Genomic DNA, 18,877 nt, shown 5'->3' with positions numbered 1-18,877 from the left:
GTTTCTTTTGTAAAAAGACGAAACCCCACGTCTCATCGATAAGAATCGACAAGAACCTTTTCAAGACCCCTCGTATAACAGAGTCGTCACCATATTATGACAATCGTATAAAAGGTATACCGACACAAGAGCGAGAGGGTGAGTTAGGGGTATTCGAAACATTCATCGGCTGGTCGTAACATAATATATACACTTCTAACTGCGTATGACTGCAGCAGTATGCGACCTGCAAACTCTAATAAAATACACAACTCGAATAAATAAAATATTATGTTGTATTTTCAATAGTTACAATGCGATCAATATCAATAATATTATCGTAAATTAAAAACATCTTTTTGTATATTTTATATTTTTGTCACTAGCGCTAAACCTATACCGTGTTTATTATTTACAAAACTACTAATGCTATTTTATTTTGGGTGAATATTCTGCAGGATTCTAGACGACTAGTTAATTATATAATACCTATTATTATGTCGGAACCTTTGAATTCAACTCCCACAGGCCAAAACTATAGTATCGTCATAATAATTAATAATGTGGTCTACGCTTTTTTTGCACACATCTTTCCCAACACTGATAGTATTGAATACGTTGTCCGCATGATCTACGAACAGATGTAAATCATATTGTTAATTTCAATGCATTTATATATCATAAATATAAATATAATTCATAATAATATTGTAATGTATTAAAAAATTGCAACACGATTCAATTTTGTTTGCACGAGATATTCGTGTACACGATGAACGACGATGCATTAAAATATATAAATTATTCACGAAAAATGAGTGAATAATTATAATTTAAAATATATAATGATTAATGACGTAAAATTATATTTCTTAAAATTTGTCTAAATTAGTAGAATCTAAAATAAACAAAAGAAAATTGTACGTACATCAGTAAACATTTTGAAATTTACAATTCTATTTTTTGTCACTTTTAGTCTCAGATTTTCGGCGTTATTCATTCGCATGGCGTGTAGTAGTAGATGTTTATGTTGTGCATTGCTTTGCGTCCAATCATGACTATACAGAGCAAAGTTTATCGAATCTTTCTAAAAAAAAAAAAATTAAAAACGACGTAGAATGGTTGTAATAAGTTTTTATTAAATATTAAATCGCTCAAAATTTAAAGAAACAACAGACTACGTATCATTTAATATAAACTTATAATGATGAAACGTATACCTACTAAACTAATAAGATCGTTAAATCGATCTTGAATTGAATCTTGTTGTAGTGCGTGAAGTTTAGTAGTGTGGTTAAAAAGCATAAGACAAAAATTGAAACCTTAATTCAAATTATCATTAATATTTATATATTATATGTAATAATAATAACAATAATAATTATAGTTAAGTTTTATGAAATTAAGTAACATACTTGTTGGTTGACATTGTCAAATAAGTAGCAGATAACATAAATGTGGAATGTAAACGTCAATACCGCTGCAAATAGTCTCAAGTTCATTGCCGATATCAACGATATACCATTAAAATAGTTCTGAATAAAGAAAAAAAAGCCACTTAGAAATTATCTGATTTTTCACTAATAATAAATGTATCTATTTATAATAAGCTAAATAAAATTAATTTTACCATCATTATGATACAGGATAGTAGAATTATTATTATAGACTCGAAAGCTAGTTGAGTAAGTACTACGGGTTGAAATATTCGGTAAATATTTCTCATGTTTCTGGAATTAAATTATTAATTACTAATAAAACACTACTTTGTATTGCATATTGATAAACAACGTCAAGCGATTGTAAATTATTTTTTCAATTGCTTGGATATCTGATAGGTAAATTAAATTATAATAAAATTTGATTGCTGTTAGTAATTTTGATTTAATTATAAAATTACACATTATTATTTTACTCGATTTTGGAAGATTCAAATTTTATTACAAAAAAATAATTAAACAATTTTAAATTATTTAAAACCATACCTATATGGTAGTTAAATTAGTGTAAATAATATTTAAATAATTATCAAAAGATGAGGTTAATTAATTAGGCAAATTCATATTTTAGATATCAGAAAAATTTTGATATCAAAAATGAACATACAAATATTGTATAATATTTAACTTAACATAGATTTTAGATTATTGGATAATTTTTTATTTTTAACTGTATTGTTCTCAAAGTATAAAATAAAAGTTTCAGCATCTATATTGCTTATTGAAACTTGATACCTTCTATATATTTATTTAGTCATTAGTCACAATAATTACAATAAGAATAATATAAGAGTATATATTCAATATAAGAATACATATTGTAACTAGGTTTAAGTATCATAAGATCATAATTTAATATGATTATATCTACTATATGGAATAAAATTTAAATGAATATATTCACAATAGCATGTGGATGCTTATTACTCTACTACTTACTCTATGACACGCTGTTGGTCGTAAATTATACTCTTGAAATCAAATATCAATTCTGATTCCTTGTGGTGTTTAATATTTTTTGTGAAATTATCTAGATATCATAAGAATGGAAAATATAAAATATGGTAACCAATATAGAAGCATAATTATTTAGATATCTTACTAGTGTAACAAAGTTAAACAAACTAAAAGCTTATATAGGTACATAAATCTAAATGTATAGGTATAACTTACTCTTAATGTAATGTGTAATTTTGAATGCACTGAAAGAATTCGCAATAGTTTTTAACTGATATTTGAACGTAATATTCGTCGACAGCAACAGTACATCGAAATTCATTGTGCAATGGCACCATATTATCAGACAGGCAAATTCTATACAGTAATAAATCACGAAATTGTCGTTGTAGAATTGATCGGTAGCCGGGAATACGAAATTCATTATGTTAAAGCGGTAACGGTAAATCTTATTTTTGACTTCTACTTCTAAAAAATAGTTAGTGACAAACAAAGGAGCCAGTGCCCAAAGTATTATAAGATTCATCCACATAAACATAATTAATATAGAATACGATTTGGACTTCAATTGGCCATTTCTGAGTATGCTTCTATTATGATATTTGTAAGACAAGTCGTCAATAGATGTCATTTGTATACAGTTCCATATTGTATCTGATTTTACGATTGTGACATAAAGTTTAAGAATCGAAAGTACATCGCATACAAATAATATTGAATATTGCATTACTGCGTTAATGTCATCTGAAAAATAATATGTGTTTGCAAGAAATATAACCACCGTTATGAACATGATCGACAGTTGAAATAAAGACATGCATTTTAACATGTTTTGACCAAAGATTTTTGAAGTTCGTGAATCCAATAACTGGTATAATCCAGTTATTTTCATTAATCGAGTATTGATCATTAAATTATCTTCGTTCTTGTATACCATTTTTGTCGTAGTAGCCATTTTGACATAAAAATTTAAACAGTATAAGGTGTTATAATAGACGTTGTCAATAGTATCATATTTGTCAAGTACCAATGGATTTCCAAGTATTCATCTTTAGGTACAAATTATAATATTGTATATATACTCTTATAATATATTAAGTATATATCAATTACATGCAGGGAGCCAATTAGCTCAAAAATTTACCCACTAATCCAACATCTTCAAGAAACGTTAATTTATTGGTCGACTTACCAAAAAATAGCCAAATACGAAAGAGTTTATTTTAACCAGAGTAATCAGAAATATTATATATCGTCAAAGGACTTATAGAAACTAATGAATTGCTTCGTTCACCGATTAGCTTTATAGTTTTTTTTTTCCATACAGGTGTATATATTCTTTTAAGAGTTTAGGACTAGTATATAATCACATTAATTATACATGTCTATTAATTTTTATAATATTATTATTTAATATTTACAGAAATCGTACGTATATATTTAATTATACGTGGATTTAATTGAATATTCATAAATCAACCTTTGAATAGGTACCTAAAAATGTACACACAGATTTAATATACATTATTATGTAAGATGCCTCATAATCATATGTTTGAAAACTTAATGTCATGAAAGGTTATTTTAATAACGATAATGGAGGGTTATATAGTATTTTAAAACATTTTTAATAATATGAAACAAAAACAAAGTATAGCAACTGTGTGAGAATGAACAATCAATATTACCGGTAAAAAGACTAATAGTGGCCTGGTATTTGGGTCCTCGGCGTAGAGTATAACATGGATATTAGTGGTATAATAATGTAATATAGGTAGGTATTATTATTTATTATAATTATATAATAATATTATGTTATAGACGTATATTATATTATATAATTGACGTACGAAACATTTTCCGGATTTTCACGTGATTATAGTTCTTCGCATAGATAATTATGATGTACTCCTGGATAGTCGTATTTATAAAAACATTATGTTAATTTGGAACGAATCCGATTATTAACGTCCAGAGCATTTTTCATTAATTATTTAATATGTTTTTTTTTTATTGGTAAATTTGTATTTTTAGTAGAATAAAAATATCAGTGTTGGTCTCTGGCACCACACCAAAATGTACTACCTTGCATTACATGTACCAATCATTCAATTACGCATAGGCAGTAGATTAGTTTTAAGACTCCGTCATTTTGATATTTTTTTTCATCATGCCACCCGATCAAACACATAATCCCTTCAGAATAATAAATTGGTGCGAAAATAAATTTTTTTCCAAAACATTAATAGTATGTATTGGACAAGATAGTGTTAAATATTTATGCGATGACTGTATTATAATCCTTATAAAGTTATAAAACTTTTGACGCATATAATACTTATATATAAAAAATAAATTTACGAATACATGAAACAAGTTGAGTATGATACAAATCAGTAATCATTGTAATTAAGCCATTTAAGGGTAACTATAAGAAATACATTTTTGTTAACAATATCATAATATTTTATTAAGATATCGGGAGAATGATCTTACGAATTACAACATTGGTGTAGTTAAATTGCCTATTTATGACGCCATACTATCGTAATATTATTGTAGATTGTAGAAAATAGAAATATTCGCAGTAGAATATTTAACATACAATATACAAATTGGTAATGTTATTAAGACATCGAGAAAATAGTGCAATTGATTGAAACTTTTTTAAAAAACTACATTTGGTCATCGCTAAATTATTTAAAAAAGATAATATTTGGTTTTATTATTTAAGTAACGTAGTTTTTATAGGAATACAACAAACTTGTTATTTCTTTTATTTTAAAATTGATGATTTAAAATTTTTAAGTAATAACGTACAGCTGAATACAAAGAAATTAAAATTAAAGAAAGTGATAAACGAGATTCTAGTTTTTAAATTGTTTTGAGTTATAGGTAACCTGTTATCATAATTTCACCTATGTCGACAAGATAACGAAAAATCGTATTAATTAAATTATGCCTTAAAAATAATATTTATATATTTCATAACAATTGTTTGTAAAATTAAATAAACGTACTTACCTGCAGTGAAGAATGATTTTAAAAATAAGTATTGATTAGAATTATCAATTTTTTTACTCTTATTAGAAACAGCTACATTATGGCTGAGCGTTAAGTAAGATGAAATTATTTAATGTAATTTAATCTTAGTAAAATTTCATTCATATTTTAAGATAATAGGGAGCTAATAGTATTAGCAAACACCATTTTAGGTAATAAGCTCAACATGTATGAGAAAGTAGACACTTAGTAATTGAGTATTTATTTACTCTACCTAATGCTTGCAGCTGCAAAACAAAAATAATACATATGTCATATATATTATATCATATTATAGAGTAAAATCAATAGATGCATTCATTTTTTCCTCAGAATGATAAATAATAGTCTAAGGCACCAAACTTTTCAAACAAATGACCTACATTTGAAATTTTAAGTCCCTGGTGATCGGCATTCAGGTTAATGAGAAAAAAGTCTACAAAAATAATTATTGTTTTCATAATAATAAATAATAGTATTATATAATAATAATAATAGTACACGAGAATAAGTGAACATTTTTTCTAATTATACAATTTTTTATTACGCAATCGACTGATAATGGTAAAATTAATTTTCTTAGTGATCGACTTATAATCTTAGAAAGATCAACTGTTTGGTGCCCCCTAGTCTAGGGGAAAATATTTATGAAGTAATTTTAACAAGTATAAAAAAGTGTATACAGGTTAGCTCTAAGAATTTATTTTTATTTTTAGAATTATTAATAAATATATGAATCTAAATTATATTTTAACATAATATTTATTTTTGCAGTGTTCATGAATAGTTCTAAACTTAAAAAGTTAATACCCAATATATAATAAAACAAAACAGTTGTTTTAATAAAATGTATTTTATTTTTTAATACGTTCAAAAGGACAACATAACTTTTAAATGTATGATAGAGCTTACATTTAAATATATTAAAACTACAATAATATCAATAATGCACTTTGTGAGTACAGAGATACACGAAATGATAATTATTTTATGTACATACTGGAGTTGCAATGTAGTTGAAGAATACTAATGACTTACTCAGCATTTTTCTTTTCTCGGGCTTTCTTACCTTCTAATAATCCTCGCCTCTCATCATCTAATAACCTTTTCTTAATATCAGTAATCACTCCAGTTCCAACTGTAGCACCAGCCACACGCAATGTGAATCGTTGTCCCTTTTCTAGAACCATGGGTCTGATCATCTTCAATTCAACACTAGTAAAATACATTTATTATTATTAAAAAACAACAAATATTATCACAGTAACATAAAACACTAATAATTAATTCTATTTATTAGCATAATATATAACTATTTAACAATCAGGTCTGCATCTAGTATTTATTAGGCATACCAAAATTTTCCTGATATACTTCTATCATCCTACTTATTTATATTATCATTATATATAAATTGATTTCAATGTTCAGTGTTCACATTAATATATTAATTGTTAAATTCATAATAACAATGTTAACCATTTTTTATTCATATAATAATAATGGTATAATAATATTAATGAGTATGGTAATTTGTTTTATAATTAAAATTACCAGTAATGGTGATAAAAGTCTTATAAAAATTTTATACTTACGAGCAATCTTCTCCAGGCATTACCATATCTTTGCCAACAATGTTCAATTGGCAAGCACAATCCCAAGTCTTTGAATACATTTGCAGTTGTTGGTAAGGTACAAGTGGTTTACCGTTTCCACCTTCATCTTTATTCAGGACATACACCTGAGTTGAGACATAATCTTGCATTTTGACAGTTCCTGGTTTAGCCAACACCATTCCACGTCTCAAATCATCACGTTTTGTTCCTTTAATTAAGGCTCCCAATTGATCTCCTGCCTGAGCCTCTTCAAGGATTTTGTGGAACATTTCAATTCCTAAAAATTTATATTTTAATATTAGATCATTATTTTACATTAATTGTAAAATAGAATTTTAAATATTCAAATTGCATTTACACAATATTATTGTAATATAATATCGTATTGCACACAGTTACATAACTTATGAACATACATTTTTACTTTTTTGACTATTAGGCAATGAGTAAGTCAGTGATATATAAATTAAAATAAAATCTATTTTATACAGTGTATAATTTTAAGCATCACAATTGTATATTATATAAGAATCAAGTGGAATAATATTGCATAGTAATAGTATCATACATAGTCAGTTAAGTTATAGGTAATATTGAAATTAACATAAATCGTAAAGCAATTGCATAAAACAGGTATATTTTAACTTTTGAAAAATTTGAAGCAGGTAAAAAAAATATACTATGAAGCAATTAAATTTTTAAGACTCATGAAGAGTAGTAACTAGTAATCGGTTACTATAATTTGTTATACTGAAAAAAGTGTTTGACCAAAATATTATTTCATTTTATTCCACATGTTAATCATTTAATATTAAAAATAATAATATAAACAATAGTCTGAAGGCATTTCATCTCATTATTTAAACTATAATAATTAGGTATGAGTAATGTACAATAGGGATTATTACTTAAAAACGTTGATTTGGATTATTAATGCATAATAAGATTACAAAATGGATAACAAATGTTAATTAATAATATATTTTTATTTAATGAATTTATATTAATATTATGATCAAAATATGAAGTAAACAAATATATTACAGTTTAACTTTTTATTTAGTAATAACTTATATAAGAGTTTTTGTATATTAGTATCTATCAATCTATTATCAATGTTGACTTTAATTAATAATCATGTAATATAATTACCAGTGATTGTAGATTTTATAACTTTGTTATAACCAACAAATTCACATTCATTTCCTTTTTTAATTATACCACGTTCCAATCTGCCTGTTACCACTGTACCACGTCCTGGAATGGAGTAAACATGTTCTACTGGTAACATGAAAGGTTTATCTAAATCACGAGTTGGTTGTGGAACATATTTATCTACTTCATTCAGTAAACTTTCAATAGCTTTTTCTCCTACATATAAAATAATAAATTATACATCTAGAAGTAATATAGAAACATAATATTATAATACTATTACCAATTTCAGGTTCTTTTCCTTCAAGAGCACATAGTGCTGAACCTTTAATAACTGGTAAATTGTCCCCATCAAAACCCATTTCAGTCAGTAGTTCTCTAATTTCCATTTCAACTAATTCAACCATTTCTGAATCAGCTGCATCTACTTTATTTATGAACACAATAACATGACCAATTCCTATTTGTTTAGCTAATAATAAATGTTCTCTGGTCTGAGGCATAGCACCATCAGTTGCAGCTACTACTAAAATAGCTCCGTCCATTTGATTAGTTCCAGTAATCATGTTCTAGTTATAAAAACATTGAAATAAATGAATACTTGATAAGCTAAGTAAATATTTAATTGATTTTTTTCTTTTTGTTACCTTAATGTAATCAGCATGTCCTGGGCAGTCAGTGTGACTGTAATGTCTAGCTTCAGTTTCATACTCGACATGAGCAACGTTAATGGTGATTCCACGGGCTTTTTCTTCAGGCGCATTATCAATGTCAGCATATTGTTTCATCTTAGCCATTTTTTTTGATGATAAAACTAAAGATAAAATGATATAAATTAAATATTATGTTTAATAAAAACCAGATTAAATAGCTAAATATATAATATATAAGAATATATCAGAATGTTTAAAACTGAAATTTGTAATTAGCATCTATAAACAAATATTAATTTAAATAAATAGCTAATAAAAAATAATTATCAATTAATTTTAGTATATATTAAAATATTTTTAAGTTACATTTTTTTGTACCTTAGGTGCATTTTGGTTTAATTAACTTAGGTGTTTATCATTTTATCAAGCAAACAATTACTAAATTGCTTAGAAAGTTTTTACTATTTGTCAAAAAAATTATAGTCACACTAGTTTACCTATTGTACTATATATTTATAATTTTTTCTAATATTCACTAGTTATTATTTACTTTTTTTTAGTTTACAACATTAAAATATATAATAATTGTACAAAACAACAATTATTTCAACACACTTAGTAACAATAATTATAATTAACTTATAATAAAAATAATAATTATTGATGAACTGGACTAGAAAATCTATAAGATTTGATATTCACTATAAAAATCAATATATTTTATAACATAATCAGAAAAATAAGTCTGCAACATGCTCGGCAATATTAGTAGGGCTTTTATTTCTAGATTAGTAGGCAAAATGAAAGATCTAGTCCGATGGACTAAATTTATTGATTTTAAAACTTAGGAATAGAGTAGTAGTCCATTGAAATAGGAAGCTATTAATGATACAACGATACAAAAATGTGTAATTAAAAATTGGATATTTAAAACGTAAAATATGGAAATTCATATGGATTTATATTTTTAATAAATGATGTATTTATTTGTACCTATTGTTCAAAGATTGTTATGAATGTGATTTTATTTATTTTTATCAAAGGATATTTTGTAATAAATATTAAACCTCAAATTCAATTGATAGAAACATAGTGCGTAATATTATAATAGGTACATTAGCACTTAAGATCTACTATAATGAAACATTACTTTTAGTGATGGCAGCGGTGAGTGTGGTTTTGCCATGATCTACGTGTCCAATGGTGCCAATGTTGCAATGAGGTTTGACCCTCTGGAAAACTTTCTTCTCAGCAGGCGCAGCATACATTCGAGCACAACCAACAACCGGACTGGCGGCATTCTGTCTTCGTAAGACATCGTTCAAGCATCTCTGCAGGGGAACATTGTATTTCTGCGCAAAACCCAATCGTTAATGATGAAAAAAAAAATGTACGCCCTGAGGTAAATATACTCACGCGCAGTGTCTGAAAGTATCTGTTCAGCTGTGCCGGTGATTTGTTCTTGGGCACTGGAAATAAAACAACGATAGATAACTAGATACAATAGAAAAATCATGTTCGGGGATAGTGTCTAAGAACAATTGTAAGACTTACGAGTGTAACAGATTAATTTACTGGTCTTCAACATTGTGGCCATGTTTTCGCTTGGCAGTGGCGTTTAACGATTGGATTTAATTTGTCTGGGTTAACTTGTGCTTATGGTATATAATAAATTTGTTAAGTTGTCTCTTACCCGAGAAACGCGTGTGGTTGATGATTGTAGTTAATAATTTTTTCCATTATCAAACGTCGGTGTCGGCGAATGAATATATTAATATCGCCTAGCTCGCCGAGATTGCCTTGATAATATTGGCGATCATGTGATTTCGGTATTCATGGAAGAAAAAGCGGAAAGCGAAAAATGAACGATCGGAATTCGATGACAATAAGATTACATACGACCAAATGGCGGCAAAACGTAGTCGCATTTAAATTATTTTACAGTCGTGGTTGAGATTACAATCATAAATATTTGTTTAACAAATAACAATCTATAATAATGAATAGTACAAAAATATTATATCCGTAAATATTATTATTGATTAATTATATTAATGTAATCAACGACATTACATAATACCTACGCTGTAATTTATAATCAACTATGATCTGACGTAATAACGAACGAAATAACAAAGTGTTTAATAATTTATTTATGTTTTATCAATTTTCGTTTAAGACGTTTAAGTGCTCCAGAATTGAGATTCAATAATCACATCAGAAGCGGTTGTATATTATCTTATTGCATAATACAGTAATCGGTCGAATTTCTGCACAGGAATAATGTTTCATGGGAAATTTTAGAGGTTATTATTCATCTGCAATTATCACCAACTACATAGCGTTGACAGCCTCCGTTGGAAAATTGGTATGAAATTTAAAGTTTAACTAAAATTTGGTGTAAATATTTAACATACGCATTGCATTTTTACACTATACATTTGTATAATCTTAAGTAAGATGTGATGGGCATATCAAATCGAAATATTACATTCTTGTATACTGTATATAGTGATTAATTCAATACTACTTACACACACTACCTATATAGTATAAGTATTAAGGTTCAAATTATACGTATATTGTGAACATATTAACATCGTTTTTATATATTTTATTTAATTATTTTGTTATTGATAGCGGCAGTAGGTACCGTGAAATATGTTTCTGTAATTAAAAAAAAAATGAAATTTCATGTAAGCTAAATAATTAAAACGCGTCATAGGTAATAACCCAACATGAATTTATCGTTGTCGCAAATTGTACGCACTCGTTGCTTCTAAGTATTTCAGTGCGATAAAAAATAAATCTACTAGGTCCTAGGTGATAATCTCAAGTCCAATATTATGCTGTATATCTAGTCGCAAAACGCGAACAACTATTGTATAACCTGTTAGGTGAATGTGAATTCCAAAAGTTCGCTGGGTGTTAGACTGCCATTTGTGATGAAGTTGGTGCAAATCCTCAGTCGATTTCGTATGCTCAAAATTACTGTTCATAAATATTATATAGAAAAAAACTTCTCTCGGATATGTGTCAGAGATAATTGATAAGGTTATATTATTATATCAAAACCACTACCATTCTACCATGATGTATGCGTGTATTCCATACAGCTAAATATTGTAATACAACTGATTACCTTTTTTTTCGTGGAATCACTACATGACATAGAGACCGAACTGTTTGCACATTACTTGGAGTCTGTGTAGCATCGTTTATTTAATCAATAAATAACGTACAACTTAGATTGTCCCTTTTGCAGTTAGTCACGCTTTCCTTAGCGAAATCTAGTATACGAGTAATGAGACGTGCATCACCCCAGCCCCACCCATTTGGAATTTTTAAAAAATTTATTTACCAATATTTAGTATGTAATTTGTATGAATTTGTATGACAACTTTCAAAATTTGTGCGGCCTTGATTTTCTCGTTATCAACCAAAAACAATGGGTGGGGCTGGGGTGATGTGATTTCAGCCCCACCCAAGGTTAACATTAAATAATTCATACTCTAACCTACACCATAATTAGTACGTAATTTGTATGAATTTGTACGACCGTTTTCAAAATTTGTACGATCTTCGTTCGCCGGAAATCGCAAGAACTTAAAAACCGGCGTCACCCCAGCCCCACCCCGCGGACAAATTTTAGCGTTTTCGAATTTTTTCCAGTCCTATGTTTTAGTACGTAATTTGTATGAATTTGTACGACCGTTTTCAAAATTTGTACGATCTTCGTTCGCCGGAAATCGCAAGAACTTAAAAACCGGCGTCACCCCAGCCCCACCCCGCGGACAAATTTTAGCGTTTTCGAATTTTTTCCAGTCCTATGTTTTAGTACGTAATTTGTATGAATTTGTACGACCGTTTTCAAAATTTGTACGATCTTCGTTCGCCGGAAATCGCAAGAACTTAAAAACCGGCGTCACCCCAGCCCCACCCCGCGGACAAATTTTAGCGTTTTCGAATTTTTTCCAGTCCTATGTTTTAGTACGTAATTTGTATGAATTTGTACGACCGTTTTCAAAATTTGTACGATCTTCGTTCGCCGGAAATCGCAAGAACTTAAAAACTGCCTACCTGTTAATATACTAGATAATAGATTGCCTACCTGATAATATATACTACTCGCATTATTCACAAAAACGTATTGCTGTGTCCAGCTAGTAAATTACATATTATTTTATAATAAAAATATTTAATATTATATTACTAACTAATATTGTAACTCACACTAGATTGTACAATTTACATTGATATACGAATTTAATTGTATCATTATCCGTGACGGTTAAAATTAACAAGTATAGCAGTAACGAGTTTTATATTCTCTACATCGTGATTATTACGTATGTCTACATAATACGTAAGATGTATGGTAAAAACTATCTGTAGGTATTAGATTTTGAGAAAAGAACAAATTTAAGGATGAAGTTTTAAAACGTTTATTAGTTTATTACCTAATGAACAATATATGATCCATTACCTTTATATATTGTATAAATATCATATTGTGTAAATTAAAAATTCGCAAGGTACTCGTGTATTAGATTTGACTGGCATTGGTTTGGATTTCATGTCATCATAAAGTTCCCAGTTTTGTATGTGGTTCCGCTTGCAGTATGATTGATAATGTCCAACACTATTTCTCAATCTACTCAACCCGTGTCTGTGTGAACATATACCCCTCAGTTCATACTTAATGTTGTTTTGTGTAACACTGGAGGTACATCGTCTAAACATACGTTGACCTGTTGTGCAACTTCAGCACTGTAATCCTTGTCGACTGCATCTTCTGAAGTGTAATTAAATAATCATTTATAATTAACTAAGTAATAAATAGGTATAAAATTTATTGTAACTATAACATACCTTCCCAATTAAGGAGTTCAATAAATAGATGGATCGGTGAAGCAATTGGATGAATAGTTTTTAATCCTTTACATGTTTCCCCTTTTGTATCAACATGATGACATGTGGAATTTTCGCTTAATAATCTGTTTCCTATATCTTCCTCAAGCGAATTTAAATTACCATTTGTAATATTCAGTGTTATATATGGCACAGGTATTGGACATTTAGTTGTTTTATTACAAGTGGATATAGTGCAGTTTATATTGTCCAATACTGTAGGAAACTCTATCAATAATTGTTTGAAAACATTTCCTACTGTTGTGTCACATACTGCCAATGTTGTATTATATTCCAAATATTCCATTCTAGGTTTTAAGTATTTTATCTATAAATATAAATATATGAGTGAATTAATAATTATTTTATTTTCAGTATACGTATTATATAAAAAAATTATTAATTGATTGATTATTTAATATATTAACTTAATTAATGTGTTTGAATGTAATTTTTTTATAAACAATTAATTGTAAATAACATTAAATTGATTTTTTCAAAAAATTGACTTTTTTAGGAAATTATGTAAAAGTCAGACCTAAGTGTACATATTTGTAAATCAGTGGTTCCCCCTCCTTAAATTAGAGCTTAGACGGCATTTTTATATTGTTATACAAAATTTATACAAAATAATTTTATATTGGTATAAAATAAAATATAAATCAACTTAATAAATATAATAATATATAATATTATATTTTATTAATAATATAATGTTGTAATTTTTAATACAATTTTATACATATTTATATATTAAATAATAAAATATTATAAGTAAAATTAATTTATTGTTTTCAATTTTAGTGATTGTAAAATGGCATAATTATTTTAACAACAACATTTTCGTTATTTCATTATTATAATATATCACTATACTCCCCCCGTGCAGTGTTTAAATTTCCCTTATTCGGAAACAACTTTTTTAAAGTTTAAATAATATTAAAATTACATACCTAACAATTTTTTTTTTAATTTTTTGTCAGACACTTTAGTAAGTTATAATTTTCGTCATTGTTTTATTATTTAATTATATAATAAAGAATTACCATAATTTCTGCTCTGTTCGAATATGTCTTAGCTGAAATCCCATTCTTGACTATTTCAGCAATGAATTTAAGGAACATACTATTTGAGCTATCGACCACAGTGTTATAATTAATACTATCACAGTATGCAACCATTAATATCGACGCAGCTGAATCAAACGCACAAGTTACTTAGTATTATCTTACCATAATCCTTAATTGAACAACTTTTTAATTCCTCAGCCCGAGAACCATTTTTTAAAATAGGTAAAGTTTTCATTTTTTTTAAATTATTTAATTCCAGATATTTAAGATGAGGATTTGGGTTTAGATAAGACCGTATTCTCTTTTTATTCGTAGATTTTTTTTCCAACTTTCAGTACTTTTATTTTCTTTTGTCAATTCATCAACAAAGAGGACATCATTAGAGCATTTTAAGCATATAATGAATGTTCCACTACCACTCTGTCCAGGTCTAGTAACTGAGCAGGTAGACAATGTATGAACTGGATCTTCACAGACGCACACATTTTGAGACTTATCTGTTGGAAAGTCACCTACTGAACATAACGGGCATTTTTTGGTTTTGTTTGTTGCATTGAAGTCGGTAGATATACTTTCAATATAATTATCAACTTTCTTTTCATAATTATCTTTTACCGGTATCTTCTTTTTGTAATTAGGACTTTCTAAACTATCATTTTCTACACATTTTAGTATGGAATCACTATCCATATTAATCGTGGATGTATTTGAATCATATTCTCCGTAATGATGCGAGTTCTCATCAGAATGACTATCTGTAAAATATGTTGGTGAACTTATTTTAATCGCGGGGCTCTCTTCGTAAAATTTTAGTGATATTTCTTTATTGGAATTAGTATCAGAATAATATCTTGGTGAACTTATTTTCGTTAGACTTTCTGCATATTGTGGTGATTTTTGTTCGCCGGAATTTGCATAATGTAAACTTTCTTTATTAGTGTCAATTTCTACATTAAGTCCAGAACCGTCTTTGTTGAATTGGCTTTGGTTATTATGATTAATTTCTGTGTCTTTTAATAAACAACCACTTGACTTTAATAGGGACATGCCACGGAGCGAAGATATATGATTTTCTAAAAACAATTCAATATCCGTGGGTAGTGAAATATTTTTAAACGTAACATTCTTTAATTTTTTAAAGCTTGATTCGACGGCTGCAGAACTCACCGTTTCATCTCCATAACCAAAAATGGGTACCATTATAGCCGACCATAAAGGCACTAGCTTCATACATTTTATTATATATGGAACTAGTTCAGGTAAATATAGAGGGTTTATATTATCTCCGGTTTGTAAAAAAGATTTACTCTTATCATAAATTTGTTCAACAAGTTTTTGAAATGGATTATTTAAACTTCCTAAAGCTTCATTCAAATTTTCCTGTGATTGTACTATATATATGTCTTCGTCGTTTTCCGGATCTAATACTGTTTCTAATACACTTTCATTATCCATTAAACCAGTTGCACTAACAAAGATAATTTTTTGTTTGTGAATTTCGCATGGAGTATTTTCTCTGGTTATTTTGTCAGTACCATCTGTTTCATTTGTAAGTACAATGAAGAGACTTAACAACAGAGAACACATCGATTCTAGACATTGACTCTTTATTAACATACAAAATGACCGGAGTATAACCTCTCTAACTCTTCTTGCTACAGTTTTGAGTGGTGGCCATTTGGTAATTAATTTTAAAAAATGAGCAATATCTGTCCTTACGAAACATCTAGGAATCCAGTGTTTGTTAGCTGGAAGATTGTTCACAATTAAATCGGCACAAGCATTAATATAATCTTGGAGAGAGGAGTACTGAGTAAAACATTGTACCACTGCCGATAGTATTGCCAATGACTGATCGCATACCGTTGTTTTTGGCAACGGCACATCACTTTTTTTCCAATTAGCAAGCCAATTAAAAATTGCAACATTACTATGTCTTTCACTAAGCATATTACTGATGGTAAAACTAAATTCATTTTTCTGATCATAAACCAAAGCTTCATAAAGAAATATATACTTTGTTTTTTCATTATCATATTTTTTAAAATTCGAAACTACAGAACCAGTTGCATCTAAAATAATTTGTGGATACTTAGATTCACGTGCATAATTTCTGTATAAGTGAATCTGCTCTCCAGTATGGTAATGCACGAAAAATGGATCGAGACCTATGTCATTAATTACAGTTTTAAATTCAATTTCAGTTTTCATAATACATATAGCGGTCAATTTGTCTGAATGTCTTTGATTATTTAAGCGTTGGCGTCTTTTTAAATTTCTCAAAACATGTCCAGTTGGAATTATAGCTGGTTCATGATCACCTAAGTATAAATAAAAAAAGCGGGTAAGTGAGTATCGCTCTGCTGTACATTAAGGGGTGGGGTGGACTTCGGACTAGGTAGGTTAAATTTGAATGCAATGATAGGTATTATTGTATACGAAAAACGATTCTGAACGGAGATGATTTGTCAGTCTAGGATATATTATACTTAAATATTGTCATATATTCTATTTTGAAACAAATTCAAACATTTAAGTAAAAGTTTGAAGATCTTACGTTTAGTAATTTTTTAAAAATAACAAAAATCGAAAATTATTTATTAGTAAAACGTTATTTTACACGTGTATTTTTGATTTCAAATTAAAATTAAAACTTTAAACACTCGTAAAATTGTTTAAATTGAATAATCCTCAAATTTTTAGATTTTGAACGAAGTGAAGAATGTATTGATTTTACAATGATGTGTGTTTTTTTTTTTTGTGTCTGTGTACAGCATAACTAGTCGAAATAATTCTACAATTTCAAACTATGGGGGTGGTTTCCGATGTAAAAGTGAATATCCTTGGTGCATTATAGAGGTCAAAAGTTAACATTTTCCAACAGTTTTCAAAAAAATCGAGAGAAAAAAATTATAAGAATACATAGGCACAATTTTTTTTTATAAGCATTTGAAGTTCAAATATTGACAAGAATTCGTCAAAATCATGAATATTTGCAAATTATTTTGTAGGTATAATTCATAAAAATATTTTTGTATAAGTATCTAAGAGTTGAAAATTTAATACAAGGTTTTTCATAAGTTTAGCTTACAATAATTTTATAAAATAACTTAAATTTTGACTTCCTGAATGTACCTTGATGCTGCGTTACCCAAACAGTGATGACAAACACAAAATAAAACATTCATGGCTCCGCACGGAGTTTAATACTCACAAAAAATTACGATTGTTTTATTATTCCTAATATGGTACAAATATGTTAAAAGCATATAAATATATCTGATATTATCTAATCTAAATAATATGCAAACAATTTAAAAATTCTGATTTTGATCAACTGTATTTAACATTTATTTAAAGTTGAAACTAAGTAAACCTTATTTTTTAAATAATTCTATACTTCATAGTTGATATAATTTTTTTTTATCACCAGGCAATTGTATTTGAATTTTCGGTACTTACCTGTTTTCATTAGACGTACGGCTTCCTTTTCTCTGTATGTCTCGCACGAAATCCCTTGTTCTACTATAGACGATAACGCTTTTTCTATAACAGGACCTATCATACGTCGTTTTTTAGTAGCTTTATGCAGTTCATTGAAATTCCCAACATATGTACATTGCATAAGTACTCTATAATAATATATTATATAAAATATTTTCTTCATATTCTTTAAGTTAATATTACCTAGAATTTTCTGGTGGTTTTTCAGATACTATTCCTTTAAAATAGGATCCACAATCAGAACACCGCCCAACAACAGACACATAATTTTCACCATTTGGTGACACTTTCGCTCGGTGAAATGAAAGGCAGCATGGTAATTGCGTGTGTATCCAAAAATGTTCTGCAATTAATGGTGTCCATGTGTTTTTGGGTAAAACTTCATAGGTTTTAAAACGCTGAAGAGGTCGTTTTTTATCCATAAAATTATATTTAACCCGTTGTGGTTGAATTGTCTTCCATTCGTCAGATGAGAATGTAATAACAAATTT

At 28.0% G+C, this 18,877-nt stretch overlaps 2 protein-coding genes across 2 annotated transcripts; both read right to left on the bottom strand.

Moving 5' to 3' along the window:
- Positions 1 to 203: 203 nt before the first annotated feature.
- On the bottom strand, positions 204 to 3,689 carry LOC114130226 (uncharacterized). The gene is given in 6 exon segments (XM_050201059.1): positions 204 to 610; positions 908 to 1,066; positions 1,395 to 1,570; positions 1,603 to 1,709; positions 2,418 to 2,508; positions 2,652 to 3,689. Coding segments are annotated over 6 exon segments (1,335 nt in total). The 5' UTR covers positions 3,391 to 3,689; the 3' UTR covers positions 204 to 547.
- A 2,622-nt stretch (positions 3,690 to 6,311) lies between these two features.
- LOC114130225 (elongation factor Tu, mitochondrial-like) lies at positions 6,312 to 10,670 on the bottom strand. Its single transcript, XM_027995154.2, has 8 exons — positions 10,456 to 10,670; positions 10,318 to 10,370; positions 10,052 to 10,253; positions 8,896 to 9,062; positions 8,532 to 8,817; positions 8,246 to 8,464; positions 7,073 to 7,370; positions 6,312 to 6,692 (listed from the first exon to the last, which is right to left on the bottom strand). Exons 1-8 carry the CDS (start codon positions 10,496 to 10,498, stop codon positions 6,512 to 6,514), a joined length of 1,449 nt encoding a protein of 482 aa, XP_027850955.1. The 5' UTR covers positions 10,499 to 10,670; the 3' UTR covers positions 6,312 to 6,511.
- Positions 10,671 to 18,877: the final 8,207 nt, after the last annotated feature.

Source organism: Aphis gossypii, chromosome 2 (genome assembly GCF_020184175.1).
Source record: "Aphis gossypii isolate Hap1 chromosome 2, ASM2018417v2, whole genome shotgun sequence".
NCBI lineage: Eukaryota > Metazoa > Arthropoda > Insecta > Hemiptera > Aphididae > Aphis > Aphis gossypii.
Note: the sequence above shows the minus strand (reverse complement) of the source record. Positions and strands in the feature narration are given on the sequence as shown.